The 17,751-nt window shown below is 39.6% G+C and overlaps 1 protein-coding gene across 1 annotated transcript in view; it reads right to left on the reverse strand.

The window, feature by feature from the left end:
• LOC121638008 (voltage-dependent T-type calcium channel subunit alpha-1H-like) overlaps positions 1-14,571 on the reverse strand; it is a 66,023-nt gene extending 51,452 nt beyond the window's left edge. Inside the window, 3 exon segments of the mRNA XM_041982426.1 lie at positions 543-826; positions 2,958-2,986; positions 14,532-14,571. Coding sequence (XP_041838360.1) covers positions 543-826; positions 2,958-2,986; positions 14,532-14,571 — 353 coding nt within the window.
• Between the last annotated feature and the right edge of the window lie 3,180 nt (positions 14,572-17,751).

The raw sequence follows: 17,751 nt of genomic DNA on the forward strand, positions 1-17,751 counted from the left end.
ATAGAGTGAGAGTCAGTCAAGAGAATGGGATGTGAGACAATGAAGACAGGAGCAGAGCCAGGTTTGGGAGGTGACATGAGTCTTTTACTATTTTTTGTAACTCCTTCTACCGTATAAATAGAGGCAAGTAACAATGCAACTGACAGGCAGCTGTAACCCTGGAGATTCATTAGGTCTTGTCACTATGGAAACCTCCAATCAGGAAAAAATGTTAGCCATGTTTTCCTACAGCTAATGGGTCCAAGGAAATACCTTAGCTCCACCAAACACAATTAAATTCACACACTCTCATATGTGCAAACACACACACATCCAGATCCACGGAGAGAGATGCACAGTGCTGACCTTCGTCCCACATTTCTTGTGTTTAAAGAACATATAAACATCTAGACGCATGTTGCCTTGTATGTACAACAGCTCTGAGAAAGTACAGAGTAGAAACACAGACAATGTGTCTCTCATATTATAAACAGAGACAAACTTTTTTGATCAGACACGCACGTTTGCAGTGCTTCAGGTGTACAACCAGCAGTGAAGGATATGGGTGGCAGACAGCTCGGAGGCACCAGGAGCGGGGAGGGCTGGTTTGGGTCAGAGCCAAAAGAACCACTGGTGCTAGGGAGGGATATGGCAGCTCTTCCTTTATCTCCTCTCCCTCTTCCTCGTCTTCCAACTCTTTGTGCTCCCACTCCTCTCTTTCAACTGACACATGCACCTTCTCCCCCTCTTCCTCCTCATCCTCTCCCTCCTTCGTTGGTCCTCCGTGCTGCTCATGCAGGTCTGGCTCCTGGATGCCCGTCATGGCCGTACTGGGAACAGCCTAAGCCTAGAAAGCAGTGCAGGGACAGCAGTAGACTGTTCAGGACACAGCAACATATATATGAATGTTTATCTGCGTGCTTCTACTGTTTCTCCCCCCGCAGTTTCCCAAAAAACTGGACCAGTGAAGAAGCATAGCAACAAACCTACCAACACTGCTGTGCACACAATATAACTCAAAATATAACTATTAAGCTACTGTTATGCCTTTTAAAACTGCCCCTTGGGGACAAATAAAGCGATTTGAATCGAATTTAAGTAAATATAAACATAGATAATAAATAAATATGGGCATATGTACAGACAGGGCAACAGGAAGCACTTAAACCTCTATAATAATCCTACAGCTGTACAATTCTGTGATGACAACTGGCCATTAAGGCTGATGCTTTTAATCCAGACTAGGTTTAAACATACAATGATAAAATGGCTTAGATGACTGTTTTGTTCATGGCTGATGTTGTGTAATGATTTCCCAGTTATTCCATTTCATTTTTAAATTTACAATAAATTGACCCTCATTATTATGAGATTTATCAACTCTGAGTTATATATTTTTTCTTTCTGACTGCTAATCTAAGATAAAATCTCATAAACTTCAATGGACGAGCTACAGCAGCCTGTGGTTAATTTTTTAAAAGCAGTGACAGATTTCTTGTAGCACTGAGATATCATCTAGGATATGTCAAATTGAATGATAATCTCCTTTTGAATTAAACATGTGATCACAAGAGCAGATTTTTTCTTTTTCTTTCTTCTTTTTTTTTTTTTTTTTTTTTTAGATTTCTTTCTCTTTTGGGAAGTATGCAGCAGAGTTTGGCAAGAACTGATGGAAGTTGGAACATGTGACACAGTCCACAGTCTCATAAGTACACAGCAAATGCTGCCCACTGGTTTGCCATGTGCTCCTTCCTTTGCTTATCACTCCAGAGACTCTGACAAATTTACTCCAAAGCGACCAATTTATTTTGAAGTTGGGGCACTAACTGAAATATTTGGGTAAAATTGAGCCAACCATGAGTCGATGCAGGTACAAACTGTATGTTCTGCTGTCTGTGTGAGAATACAACACGAAAGCTGGCATGCAAGTTCACAGCTCAAAGAGGAGAGTAACTGCGTGTATTTGTGTTTGTGCATGTGTGTGTGGGTTTCTGTGTGTGTGTGTGTGTGTTTGTTTGATGAGAATAATGAGACTGAATCTGAACTAGCCCTCTTTTCTAAACTTGGAACTGACAGTTTAAGGAGTCCAGGGCTGCAGTTTAGGGCTTTTTATTTATTTATTTATTTATCTAATTTTTATTTATTTAATTTTTATTTCATTGTGATTCACTGCTGGCTATTGCTTAGACATCAATTAACCATGAGGGGGAAAAGCCATTCTTCTACAGGACTGAGTCTGCTGATGAGTCCTTTCAGAAATATTTCCAGAATTCATTACAAGTCACCTTTGCTAATAGTCAGGCTATAGTGGAAATAAATCATCATCGTGAATCTCCACCAGTTACCAGAACACAATACTGAATATTCATACCTCTAGAAGACCTCTGAAACTCATTAAAACGCTTCACAGTCAAACAATACAGCTGCATTTATTGCCTTGAATCTTAACCAAAAATCAAGAACAGCAGCTTCTGAGGAATAAAAGCAAAGGAAACTGCACATATCCATAAAAGATAGCAATTGTTCTACCCACTACGGTGATCTACGTCCTAAAGGCAAACCAGATACATATTAAGACATGTTTAATATTTAATATTCGCAGACTTAAGGCTACTCTGTCTCGAGAAGTCAAACGGAAAATTATCTCAATAAGCCAATAATTAACTGTAAAAATTGGGACCACAAATTCTCACTATCCTCATGAAATTAAAAATAAATTTACAAAGGCCTGGCCTTAACAGTAATATTAACTGATTTAATACAACTATAAAGACTTTATAATTGCGTACTTAGAATATAATGTGATCTTTTCTCCATTTTTGGTGGAAGATACACCGCCATTGACAAAGCTCGACATCATAAGATCTGGACATTTTCTATTGTGCCACGAGCTTTCTCCCCGCGCACATTGTGGGACAAGACAGCAATAAAAGTACACAATAGCACTAAAAAGCAAAAACTTTGCCTGCCATTCTTACCGGGGAGCAGCGTCCATCTAACAGCCTCACTCACACCGGGTTCGCCGTGCGCCCTGAGCTCCCGGAGCCCTGGTGCTCCATCAGAGAGCCGCTCGGTGGTCTTCTGCCTCCTCTTCCCCCCCACCCCTGCCGATATCCAAACTCAGTCCGTCAGTCAGGAGGATGAAAAAGAAGGAAAAAATATGTCAGGAGTGAGACGCACAAGTTTTAATAAAACGGGAAAAGTCAAGTTAGATAGGATTAAACAGCCCCCCGTGCGTCAGCGTCCGTTTAGCCACTGGACGCGCTCCGCGGTGTCAGGTACAGGAGTTCATGCGCACCGGGGAAGAGAGCTGTGTCAAGTCAGCCAGAGGGAGGTAAACCGGAAATACTCACATTTTACCTTTAGAATAAGACAATCTGCTCCAGGAAGTTATTATAGATAAGAGTGTCTTTAGTTTGACACTATGAGATATGAGGAATAAAATGACACAAACATTCCCTTTGCGCTGTTACCTGTGCTGGATAAAAAACCCACTGTGGGATTAGCTGTAGTCAGTGTTTATCCAGGCTACCAGCTACCTTCTTCCACAGTCACTAGCTAAGAACATATATAGGCTAATATTAGATTAATTTTTAAAAAGGGGTATTCCCGAATTGAAATAGACTAGTTGAACAAGTGTTAGATGATGGGTTATTACTTAAATACATCTGCCTTTCCCTTTGAAAAACTAAAACAAAACAAGTTTCTTAAAAGAACAGCTGTTTAAATGAGTGGCAAAGATTTAGCTGTTGCTTGCAAAGCTAAACGGAGAGAGATAAAATGAGATTTGGGGAAACAAACATGTTTTGTCATTAATAATTAACTATTATTGATTTAATTCATCTAAAGTCATTCTAACTTGTATTATTTGATGTTTAGACCAAAAGCATATAGCTTCCATCCAGTGGTCTACAGCTTCACATAAGGTTTTCTGTGGAGCTGCTTTCCAGTCGTTATGATGTAGTAAAAACAGAAAACTTTTGTAATAAATTTGAGAATGAACTTTAAAGACACACCTATTAAACAAGTAAAGGAACTTCAGGATTAAAATATAAATTCAAAAATTAATAAAGGACCCCAACTTTTATTTACAAATCCACAGCACTGAAAAGACCAAACTGTCGATTGTGTGAGTGAAATGTAAATCCAAAAGATTTGGATGTGAAATGAAAACTTGTTCTTACCTATGCAAACATTTTGTTTGGTGCTTAGCTGGGTGAAGTTAACACAAGAAAAATAAAAACTTTATTACACCAATGGAAGGTAGACTGAAGGAAAAACTACCTGGCAAACAACTTTACTTGACATGTCAATGTCAGTTTTATCTATATTATGTCAATATTATCTATTTACTACAACCCAAGATTGCCCTAAGAGCTGTACAATGAAACAATAAAAAAAAAACACATCCAATAAAAACAATGTGCAGAATAAAACAGTATGTAATAAAAACATGATGCAACATAAAAAAAAATAGCATAGAATATTATAATGCATTTTTAGACTAAATCAGGTAAACATTTAAAAAAGCTGGTAGACATAAAAAAAAACATCAATCAAACCATAAATTACAGAAATGTGTTGAAGTTCACACAATTTTGCACATCTGTATGTCCAACTGGAGTGATGTTTTGGCAACTGAGTTGTGATAACTTGAACTAATAAAGGGTTTAAAAATGCATCTGACTCAAAAAATCGATTAAGAAATTGGATGTGAAAATAAAAATAAAGTGGCAGAAGGAGTGGGAAGTGATTTGATGAACTGAAATTAGAATAAATAATTTCTAATGAAAAGCTTTACCATGATTAACATTTTTCGCACACAAAGAAACAGAATTATTTGTTTTTAAGCAAACAAGTGTCAAGAGTGGCATTGATAAAATATTACTATAAAATATGATAGAGGAAAACAGAAGTGAATTGATATGATCAAAAATGTATTTAGCTACTACTTGGTAATAATTTGTCAGTATATGTACTACATCTTTAGTGATGGTCCTACCAACAAGATTCCCCTTGATGACACGCAGCAGTTCTGTGTACACGTTTTAATTTAAAACAATACTGCATACATTTCCAATGTGTTTCTGACTTGCTTTGATAGCACACTAACATTGCCCTGCAGCACCCAGGGGCTGAAAAACCACACTCCGCAACTTTGGATTCTAGCCCACGCACAAGGAAGCAAAAAAAAGAACGAAAGAAAGTGACAGAGCAAAAGATAAGACAAGCGTCAACCTCAGTGCTGGATTTTACTAGCTGGAAAGAGCTCCGAAGAGGGAGAGAATGCAAGCTGGTTGCCAAAATAGCCCTCATTAGCCCCCATGTATTTTTGAAATAAGGCTTTTTATATCTTAGTGTGTAAGACTTTTTCTCTAAAATAAAAAATAATTGAAGACTTAATTAGTTTGATTGTATGTTTAAGTCATAACAGTAGCTCCATAGTAATAGAGGCTGGTTGTGAATGAGTCTGACAGTAATAAAAGGAATAACAACGATGCGGTTCCCTTTCCAATATGACTGCTTTATTTTGAAGGATTTTACTGTAGAAGAAGCCTGTTCTTAATATTGCATAACTTGACTCTGACAGAGTAAGTCAGAGCATGTGACTTGTCCCCTTGCTCTCCTCTGCCTGATGATAAACCCCTTCCAAATATCCCTCATGCAGTCTCTGCTCAGCAGTTATCTCACAAGTCAGCGACCCCTGACAGTGTGAATGAGTGGTGTGAGTAGAGGGTGTTGTCATATGTGAGACGATGCTCCACAGTCACATTCAGCAGGGATGTCGACTCACTAAACCCAGAGAACTTCAACACAATACCTTCAAATCTGCTTATATGCTATGTCAGGTTTCAGAGGACAAGGGATTACTAATGCCTGTACTACCTCCTACTGCGCAAGATTTCCATAACAGTGGTATAAGCAGAGGCGATTCTTGGTATTCTGGGGACCCCAAGCAAAATTTCACAGGGTGCACTCCAACCAGCGTTCATTGGTCTTTTTTTTATGATATTGTGTACTTATAACAATGACAAGAACATGTTAATAATGTTGTCCTAAAAGGCCTTGTTGTAACAGTATCACATTCTTCAACTTGGGGCGGCTGTAGCTCAGGAGAAAGAGCAGTCGTCTTTCAACCAGAAGGTAGGCGGATCGATTCCAGGCTTCCACTGACTACATGCCGAAGTGTCCTTGGGCAAGAAACTTAACCCCACGTCGCCTCCCGATGTGCCTATCAGTGTGTGAATGGGTGAATGTGATAAGTAGTGTAAAGAGCTTTGAGTGGTCAAACTGGCTGGAAAAGTGCTATATAAGTACAAGTCCATTTACCTTTTTAAATGTCCTTTGATTGCTCTTACTTCTTCCACTGACTTTATTATTTATTATTTTCATTTATTAAATAGGAGCAATATGATTTACTGTAGCACCAATACAAAAGATAAAACTATGTGCTGAAAAATCCATTAGGATTACATTTACAGCTAATACAGTACATTCATAAGTTTTCAAAAACATAAAGCCTACTTGACATGGAAAACAAGACATAAACACCACTTGAACACAATAATTTTCATCCATGAACTGGTACATATCAGATTTCTTGCCTATAAATTCTATAATTTAACATTCTTTGCAGTTAAACTGAACCAGACAGCTTTAATTTGATATTATCCAAGTTTTCTGATTTTATTTTCAGCCTCCTTACACCCAGGTAGTCATCAGGAGGACAGACTGAGCTGCTCTGAGCTAAATTAGCTCCTGGATTATCTGCACTACTTACCACTGTCTTGCCCCCTTTTTAACACTTCCTGTTTTTTTCTTTCGTTTGTCACTGCCAGATTGAAAACTTCTCATGTTTTTTATAAACCCGCTCTCTCTGATGCCCCGCTACTCACTGCAAGACCAAGAGGAGGGGCCCCTTTGGGGAATTCTGTAATGGTTGGTCACTGTATTGCAAACTCTCCACATTGTCACTGCTTTGTCTTACTTTAAAGTTGGTTGGCCCTTGGAGGCTCCCGTCTGGCTCAGGGCCCCAAGCATCTGCCTGGTTTGTCTGTTGGCAAGCGGCCTCTGGGTATAAGAAATGGACTATCTAGACTTAACAAAAGTAGGTATAACATGAGGAGAAGATGTACCAATTTTAACTAAGTTCATGGCTAAATATGCTAATTATGAAGAGGAAACACTGTAACTGTTTATTTCAAAATAGTGCGTTATGATGAACTAATCACGTTTTGACACAAAACATTCACACAAAGTAGAAACTATATTTTAAAATTTGTCAAAGATTTGTAAAGATTTAACCTTTACAAACAGCCATCAGCTGTACACGCTTACCCCTTTAACCAATTACATTAGAGCCAAATTTTTAGTGACTATGATGAATTTAATTAGAAACTTGTAAGAAAAAACCTTCCTGAGCTATCTACCACTTGGTTTGGGAGTGAAATGCCAAAAGAAAGTGTTTGTTATCACATTACTCTTTCAAATGACTGTGTCACTATTGTAACTATATTATTATCATATCAAAAAATTGTTTAAGAAAACATTTATTATTGTTATTATTATTATTATTATGCAAAGCAAAATAAAAAAATGTAAAGAAACATTTTTCTCTTTATTTTTTCTTAGGGCAAACTTTAAAGGGTTAGTTCAATGCAGGGTCGCAGGGGGTCTATCCTAGCTGATGTCAGGCAACCTGGACAGGTCACCAGTCCATCACAGGTCCAACACAGAAAGACAGACAGCCTCTCACACTTATACTCACACACACTCTTACACTCATTGACCTAGAGTCAATTTAGAAAAACTAACTAACCTTACATGCATGTTGCTGGCCCATGAGCAGAAGATGGAGTACATTGAGAGAAACTGCACATGTAAACTCCACACCTAAATTTCCCAACAGAATTTCAAACTTTACAAACAATAGAAGACAATAGAAGCTCTTAAACAATCTGCATGGAAAGTAATGGTACTTTTGCAGCATTAACTAGAATATATCACGTGTAGATCTTTTCATAAAGATAATATCATGGAGAGGACAAAGCCAGCATAAACATCCTGAACGCCCTGAAATAGCACAGAAACAACACTGCTCATTTATCTGGGGGATACAAGGAATTCCCTTAAGAGCCTCTGGTAGTTACTGGATCCCAATTTGGGACCAAAATAGCATGCACTCTAGGCCTTAATAAACACCTTACAGTTAGCACTTTAAATTAACTTTAAATACTCTTCTACTGATTTTTTTTAAATAAAGGCAAATATCTCATATATTTTTCCTTGAATGTTTTGCTAAATGTTTACAACTAAACAGACAGATGAGATCAGCAAATCAGAGTTTGCTGTGTTGGAGGAGAAATTTTGCTCTTTTGGCTCAAATCAGAAGGTTTTAGCTTCTGAGTGGTGGATATTTTGATACATCACAGCCTGAGATTGTGCAGAAAAGCTCTGTAACATCAAAGAGTTCACAATGAAGCATAATTCAGAGAATGTGTGAGTAAAAAAAAAAATACTCCTACCACAGTAAGTGGACAGCAGCAAAATGCAAGGAAAGTGAGAGAGAGAAAAATAAAATAAGTACTTGAGGTACAGTCAGGGAATGTTGAGATCAGAGATACCCAAAACACACACTCTCCGACTGTTTCAGCTGTGTGTGTACAGCTGACATCTATGCAGCTGGGTTGACTGTGTGGAAAACACAAAATAGTTACCACCTCATGATTGATTTTATTGTCTTCACCAACAAAACACATTAAAGTTTACATCCATGTTTGTATTTTGGAAATTTTTCCACATGAGAGTCAATAATCTAAAGGTAGAGGGTGTCTTCTACAGTTTAGATTGAAACTTCCATAACATTCACACTTCTAAACCTGACTTGACAAATGAATTGTCAGACATAATTGAGATTAATGATTTATTTGCCTCAGTTAATTTTTTGACCCTATGACAGTTAAACACTTAAAACACACACAATGAATAATAGCAGTCATTAATTGGTGATAAATACAGAAACATAGATTGAAAAAAAAAACCTAATTGCCTTTTAGGCTTTGTGGACATGCTACGTCCACATCATAAAACAAGAGCCCAACACAGGGACATCTTTGAAAAGGCATCAACTCTACCAGCCACTCGGCTACATCTAATGCTAAAAAACTAAGTTGACTTTTATGTTTGTGTCTACCATTTTGGAAATAAGTACATAAATATGATTAAGTGAATTTTACAAAAATATCTTGATTATCTCAAATAATTGTAATAAAATACAATTATGTAACAACTGTGACAAGACTAGTGATCTATTTTTCAAATAATGCTGCAAAGGAGCTTCAAATTATGTAACATTAATGTGATCACACATCCTTTACCCAGCAGCATGAAAGATCTAGGTGGACAATTCAGTTTCTGATCAAATGTGAAATACAGTCACAATCTCGCCCTTCTGTTTCAGTTATAACATTGCAAAATGTTCTGAGGTGTTTTTGTTGAAACTTTTTATCTAATTAGACAGTCATGTAAAGGTTTATTGCCATATATTCTATTATGGTGGTGCCAATGGGGTCCCAAGGGGGTCCCCACGAAGCCCCAGGGGTCTGTGAGGTTTTGACTGTTTTGAGCCTGTGTGATTGTTAAAATTAGGTCATGTCCACTCAGAGACAAGTTGAGGTACAGCTGCTTCAGTTTTGTTTTTTTGTTTTTTTTTTGTTTGTTTGTTTGTTTTGTTTTTTTGTTTGTTTGTTTGTTTGGTTTTTTTTTGCCTGAAAACACACATTTTTAAAACCTGGTCCCAAAGTCAATAAATATGCTGTACAACAATATTTTATTGATGTATCCTTGATTAAAATAAATAAATAAAAGGCTTCATGTTAGGACACTTCTTATGCATCCAATCAGTTTTTGTCCATGTATTGACTGGTTTAGTGAGGTCAGTTAGCTGGTTGAGCCCCGGTAGTGGAGTAATTCTTGTAACTAGGGAAAGCATAAAGTCAAGCACATTTGGAGGTCTACAGCTTTTTGTAGATTGCATAAAGGGGGCCCTCAAGGAAAATAGGACGAGAAAATTGTTTTTTAATTATATTTATTTATTTTTGGTTGTGTGTGTGTGTGTGTGTGTGTCAAGGCACCTCTTGTTGTTGCCATAATATAAGCCTTAAGTCTCATTTAGGCTCCCTTCCTGAAGCCAAAACAGCTCCGTCTCCAACATGACATGTGTTGGCCTGAGTGTCTTTGGCTCTTCTGGTTTGCTGACTGGAGTTTTTCTGGGTTAGACATATCCTCACATCCCACAGATGCTTGATCAGATTGAGATCTGGGGACCATAGAGTACAGGTCAATGCCTTGGGCACTCAGTCCTGCTCCTCAAGCAGTTTTTGCTGTGTGGTGGGACATGCTATAAATGCCAGGTTTCCCAACAAAACATTAAAGTTTCACAAACAGAATTATTGTTATTGACGTTTCTTTTAGTGGATGGATGCAATGTTGTCATTAGCTGCAGCTGTTATATCTGATGCATGTGACTAAAAAGTAAGATCAGATTTTTAGTCAGAGTGGGGAAACACGGTGCAATACCTTATTAACACCCACAGCTGTTTTAGCTGGTACAATTACAGTATACATCAAAGATTAATTGCATCTCAACACAGTTTAAAATATCTGGGACAAATTCAACCACAAAGACCTCCAGCTAATATCTTATCTCCCTGTGGAGGAAACTGCTGAAGATTGTTTAAAGTCTCCCTGTGTGCAGCGTGTGCAAGCATGTGTTGGTTGTCATCAATTGTTATTGGGTCTACCTGGCTGTGTGTTTCCACTCCCCCCCTTGTTAGTTTTTTTTCTTCTCCTTCCAGCTCATCTCACGCGTCTCACGCTTGCTGTCTTGTGTTGCTCATGGAAGACTTTCTGCTCCACAGGATCATTTCATGCATTTTTCACTCCAGCTCTGTCACTGTGGTGTTTTCAAACGCTGGTTTATATTAGAAATGAAGTGAACACACACAACAGCACATACAGAAATGCATCCCTCTGTTATCTGTTGAGGATGGCTTTCTAGGCCAAACATTATTATCACTGTGCGCTTCCTGCCCAATGGGTGTGTTTCCATGGTGATCATCACACAACCTTATATATAGGGAAGCGTTACATCCCATGCCATCGTTACGACTACACACACACACTGTGGGAATTCGATTAGAGATCAATAATCCTGATCAATCGCTGACATTTCCATGACAACCACCTCAGGGTGCATCCCAATCCACTTTACATGCTGACATATGCAGTGACATTGAGCCGTCCTGCTCCTTTACTTGACCTGGTTTAAGCAGTTGTACATGAAGAGGACACACTCACACATGGGCCGGCGTGGTCAGTGGTCTCCATGTCAGCTGCCTAAAATTTCAGTTTTCAGAGCATGAGGACGATCCAGTGTCAGCTAAATGTAAATACTGTACTTGACTAAAGTTCATGATGTTTACTTAAAGTGTTTGAATGTATTTCTTTATATGCAACCTTCAAATTGTGTATTAATGTAAATCTTATTTGATTAAAAAAGACTTTTAATCAATCTAACAAGAACAGGGAAAAGATATATAATCAAAATATACAATAAAGACTAAATGAAAGCAAATAAAGCTTAAACATAGAAATAAATCATGTTATTTCCTACTTTTAAGCTGAAGAATAAGAAAAATAATTACATGAACTACTTGCAAAAAAGAATTTGTAAATGAGTGAAGTTTTAAAGTGTGGTAAATAGTTACTGAAGCTCCTTATTACAATAAATAATTAACATGTAAAAAGAAGGGTCCCATGTAGAAGAAACTGAGTAAAAATACTGATATTCTGAGGAGACTGTAACTGCATAATTAATATAAAACTGTGTAATGTCATTTTTTATACAGGGGTTAATTAAAATTACATGATACTGGGAAGGGGGTGGGGCACAAGTCTGGGAAATCAATTTTCTTGGGCTCGTTATTGAAATACCTGTAACTAATATTGCATTTCAGCTTTAGCTCTTCAATTTCTTTGATTTTAACAACAAGATTACATTTAAATTTAAAACCCTCAGTCATTTTCTACTCTGCAGTGTAACCTTTTTTAAACTCATAATTCTCAGTTGTGTTTGCAAATGCCAGCACGCCTACAGGCAAAATAAGGTGGAAAGAATGTGAAGTGGCGACACGATGTTTGCAATGCACGCATTTACACTGAGTCAAAAGAAAAAATGGTTTCATATGAGCAATTCAGTCAGAAAAAAATGCAATAAACTCCAATTGAAATTTCTATTTGTTTAAAAAAGCAAAACAAAAAACTACCATGATCAAATCTGAGTATGTATTGTTTTATAATGTGGAAAATAAGATTATTTCTTTAAACCACAACTAATCTCACCTTGTGTGAGAAGTTTAGGTGAAATCTTCAGCTGACATCCTTCCATATGATGACATTAGCATTTAGTTAAAGCACCACTGTATTTGAACAGATCACATCATGTTTTATTGAGTATCCCCTGTCTTTCTGTGTAGAATGACAGGGAATACATCAGCAAAAAAAGACCTGCTCTTGAACTAACCGACAGACCTCTGTTATAATCCCAGCTTTTCTTCTACTTATTCACATCAATCTGTAACACTTGGACAGGATCTGTGCCTTGAAGCTTGCTTGCTTGCTTCAAGAGTAAAATGATCAGCTGTCTCATGTTTTTGGCCAATCAGTGCCCAATCAGAGTAGACCCTGCCTTTTTGACTGCATGTTGCACATAGTGGTGCCATGGAAAATATCTTTCCCAGTTGTGCATTTATTCAGAATCAGAATCAGGAATTCTTTATTAACCCCGGATGGAAATTGATTAATGTTCTTCATGTGTGCATGGCTTTTTCTGGCTTTGTCCCAGAGTCCAATGGTCAGTCTGAGTGTAGTGTGAAACATGCGGATCTGTAATCTGATCAGTGTAAGGTACCTCTCTAACTGCTTGTCTTCTTTATCTCAACCATCTCATTCACATTAAAATATTCTCTGGTGTCATGAATATGAAAATTCAGTTACATAAAACATATCGTTGAAGGAATTACAATACCAATATGACAATATGAAACTTTCCTAAGTAACCTCTACACCAGAATAATAGGCTCTGCTCGAGCTCATATGTTCTGCAGAGTTATGGTTGGGTGAATTCTATAATGCATCAACATTAGTGACTCATCCATTTTATTCATTTGAGGAGTCATGTAACTCTGTCACAGTAGATCTCTGTTGTGCTTTCTCTATGTCTCATACAAATTCATGTTTGGTTCATATCCTGCATTTTCCCTCAGACATTTTATTCACTACAAAAGATGAGACCATGTGAGGTGGTCGGCCAGTCAGCGGAGAAGCATCTTCTCCGACAATCACTAGAGAAGTGAAGTTGCTTAGCAACCTTTGGCCTTGATGATAGGAAATGACGTCATGATTAAAAGACAAAACACAAGCAGATAAATACACAAGCAGATAACAGGTGCACACACACACACACACACACACACACACATGCAGAGTGAACCTTGTAGAATGGTAGACGAGAGCAATGGGTTTTTGACGGTAATCTGGATAAGGGTTAAAGTAATATGTTAATCTTCTCTAATGGTTCCACTGATCTTTGAGTCCATTAAAGGTGACCTTACATATAGATACACACATGCACTTACGTAATCACACTCACTCAGCACATGGACTGAGTCGTGCTTAAAAGCACTGCTGTTTGAGGAAAATTACATCTGCTGCTCTTTTGTTTCCTTCAACCTCTCTCTTTGAACCCATCACCAGTCCTCTGCCTGTTTCCTGTGGCCCAGCAGTCACACCATCCCTCACACTAGGTACACAAACATAAGGCTTACTGCAGTGTGGTTTGGGAGGAACGGAGAGGTAGTGACACGTGGAGCTGTATTTTGGAACTGAGGCGTATAAGAGACTTTTTTTTTTTTTTTTGGTGATTTCTTTCCCACCCATGCTACAAGTTATAGGGACTTAGAGCGCCCCACAGTGTTTATTCTGTTTCACTGCATGTTTCCATGTGGCCTGCTTTAATCATTGTTTGATTAAATTTAATTTTTATTTCTATTTTATTCATTATAATTTTCTATATTATAATAATGATTTATAAAGTGATATGCCACAGATCCTAAAAATCATTCTAAGATACTGCTTAGCAGAATATAACTGCCATCCACTCTGAAAAAATCAACATGATACTCCATGCACTACAGTACATCTGTCATATGTTTTTAAAAATATATTGATGATTAAACACTTCTTCCACTTCAGATTTAATGTAGCAATTAGGTTAACACTTGTATCAGTCTTGTATATTGAAGATATTAACAGTAATCACATTAGTCTCATTCATTAGCAGTAAAAAGGTAAAAAGGGCAAAGCAGATAGAGGCGGTGATTTTGAAGAAAATCTCGTATAAAAGAGAGAATTTGTTTAACTTCAGCAGAACAAGAGCTGCTGGTTGCAATCAAGCAAAGTGGGATCAGCTGTGTCAGCTCCAGGCACTTTACCACACATGGTGCACTGAAGCGTCAGCGAGGCGTCAGCCATTGTGTCGGCCCACGTCGGGTTAAGACCACAAAGGGTAAAGACCTGCGAGTCTGCCTGCACAAGCAAGGGCACGAGCTTAAACCTCCTCACTACTAAAGCAACGCACAATGTGTTTCAAACCCATCCCTGTCCGACATGGGTACAGGCCAAGACGTGTCACTTATAGACAGCGGCAGTGGCTCAGGTGGTAGAGCAGGTCGTCCAATGATCGGAAGGTCGGCGGTTCGATTCCCACTCCCGCAGTCATCTGTCGTTGTGTCCTTGGGCAAGACACTTAACCCTCCTTGCCTCCAGTGTTGGCATCGCTTGTGGATGAATGTTCGGTGATGGTCGGAGAGGCCGTAGGTGCAGACTGGCAGCCACGTTTCCGTCAACCTGCCCCAGGGCAGCTGTGGCTACACACGTAGCCTACCATCACCAGGTATGAGTGAGGAGTGAATGAATAATGGATTCACAATGTAAAGCGCTTTGGGTGCCTTGAAAAGCGCTATATAAATCTAATCCATTATTATTATAGACACAGCAAAACCTGTCCATGCACATTTCCCACATCCTCTGTTACCTTCGGCCTCTGGAACTGTCAGTCCGCAGAGAACAAAACAGAATTTATCAGTTCATTGATAAATCTCTCAGACATTCAGGTCCTAGCCCTGAATGAAACCTGGATCTGTCCAGAAAACACAGCTACGCTAGCTGCCCTTTCTGTCGATGCAGAATTTACCCAAACACCTCGCTCAGCTGGACGAGGAGGTGGAACGGGCATTCTTATTTCTAAAAAGTGGAACTTTAACTCTCTCCATCCTATGGCCAACTGCTCATCATTTGAGTATCACGCAGTAAAGGTCTCTACACCCATCACTGCATACATTCTGGTCATTTACCGCCCTCCGGGTGGCAGTATAGATGAGTTTGTCTCTGAAATGGACATGATTCTCTCTCTGACATTCCTGATGATGGCACACCACTAATTGTAATGGGAGACATGAACATTCACATTGGCAAACCACAGGCAACACACTTTCTGGCTCTCATCTACTCTTTCAGTCTCAAACTGGTACAGACACCTCCAACACTCAAAGCTGGCAATACTCTTGACTTGGCACTGACCAGAAACTGCTCCACAGCCAACCTGTCCGTCACCCCGCTGCACCCCTCAGACCACTTAAATTCTCTGTCTTCCTTCCTCATGTCACTCAAGCGGCTCCAAAAATGGTGACCTACACAGCTGTCTGATGAGGTTTACTCTACCCTCCCTTCCCACTCAGACTTCTCCCTACTGTCTGTTAATGAGGCTACAGAAACACTCCTCCTCTCTCGCCTCCTCTTTGGACAAACTTTGGACTGACTTGTCTGAGTACTGGAAAAAACTTACAAATTGTTACATTCAGCCTAAAGGCAGCCAAGATAGCCTTTTATCAGAACAAGATCCGCAATGCTCCCAACACAAGACAACTGTTCATGGCGTTTAACTCTCTTCTATCTCCACCACCTGTTCAGCCTCCCACTGTGCTGACTGCAGAAATGTTTGCTTCCTACTTCACTGAAAAGGTTGCTCCCATCAGTAACTAATTCACTGAGCCTGACCAACTCAGCCTTACCAAACCAGCTACTGGTGCCTCACTCTGCTCTTTCCTAAATGAGGACGAAGTCTCTAAACTTCTAGTCTACTCAAAACCCACAACCTGTCCTCTTGATCCTGTTCCCTCTGACATCCTGCAGAGCATTTTACCTACAATCAAAACTGCAGTAACCTATATTATCAACTCCTCTGTTAAATCTGGTGTCTTTCCCTCTGCCTTCAAGCAAGCTCGGGTTAGCCCGCTGCTGAAGAAACCCACACTCAACCCAGCCCAGGTTGAAAACTACCGGCCGGTCTCACTGCTTCCATTCATGTCTAAATTACTAGAGCGTGCCGTCTTCAGTCAGGTCTCACAGTTCCTTCAAGACAACAACCTGTTTGATCCATATCAGTCTGGCTATAGGCAAAGCCACTCTACTGAAATTGCTCCCCTGTCAGTTACTGATTCCCTACGGCTTGCCAGATCCGCTGGTCAGTCCTCAGTCCTTATACTGCTGGACCTGTCTGCTGCCTTTGACACGGTCAACCATACTGTTCTCCACACTCTCAGAGCTCGGCATCTCAGGATCTGTCCTCTCTTGGTTTATGTCCTACCTCACAGGAAGATCCTTCAAAGTATCTTGGCAAGTGGAAATGTCCAGATCACATGGGCTGACAACAGGGGTGCCTCAGGGCTCGGTGATTGGCCCTCTTCTCTTTTCACTGTACACCTCCTCACTCGGTGTAGTCATTGGCTCTCATGGTTTCTCCTACCACTGCTATGCAGATGACACTCAGCTTTTCCTTTCTTTCCCACCTGACGACACAATTGTCTCAATGCGAATATCAGCATGCCTTGCTGATATCTCTGCATGGATGAAGGATCGCCACCTTCAGCTAAATCTGTCCAAGACTGAGCTTATTGTCTTTCCAGCCAATCCTTCCTTACTGCCACAGATAAGCGTGCAGCTTAACTCCATCACACTTGTTCCTACAACTTCTACCAGGAATCTTGGTGTCATGGTAGACAACCAGCTGACCTTTAAGGACCATGTTGCCTTGGTTGCTTGATCTTGCAGATTTGCTCTCTAAAACATCAGGAGGATCAGACTCTACCGGACTGAACACACAGCACGGCTCCTGGTCCAGGCTCTGGTCATTTCACGCATTGACTACTGCAACTCCTTACTGGCTGGCCTGCCTGCACGCTCAGTTAAACCTCTGCAGATGATCCAGAGCGCAGCAGCACGTCTGGTCTTCAACCAGCCCAAAAGAGCTCATGTCACTCCGCTGCTAATTGCTCTTCCTCTTCACTGGCTTCCAGTTGCAGCATGCATCAAATTCAAAGCTCTGCTTCTGGCTTACAAAACAATAACCCAAACGGCTCCTGTCTACCTTCACTCCTTAATCCAGAGCTACACTCCATCTCAACAGCTACGCTCTGCCAGCGAAAAACGCCTAGTACTCCCACCACGTGGCGCAAAATCAGTAGCTAGACTCTTCTCCTCTGTTGTTCCCTGTTGGTGGAATGATCTACCAAACTCTGTCCGAACCGAAGAGTCCTTATCCACTTTTAAGAGCAAGCTAAAGACTCAGTTGTTTAAGGAGCATTTCCACACTTA

Source organism: Melanotaenia boesemani, chromosome 4 (genome assembly GCF_017639745.1).
Source record: "Melanotaenia boesemani isolate fMelBoe1 chromosome 4, fMelBoe1.pri, whole genome shotgun sequence".
NCBI lineage: Eukaryota > Metazoa > Chordata > Actinopteri > Atheriniformes > Melanotaeniidae > Melanotaenia > Melanotaenia boesemani.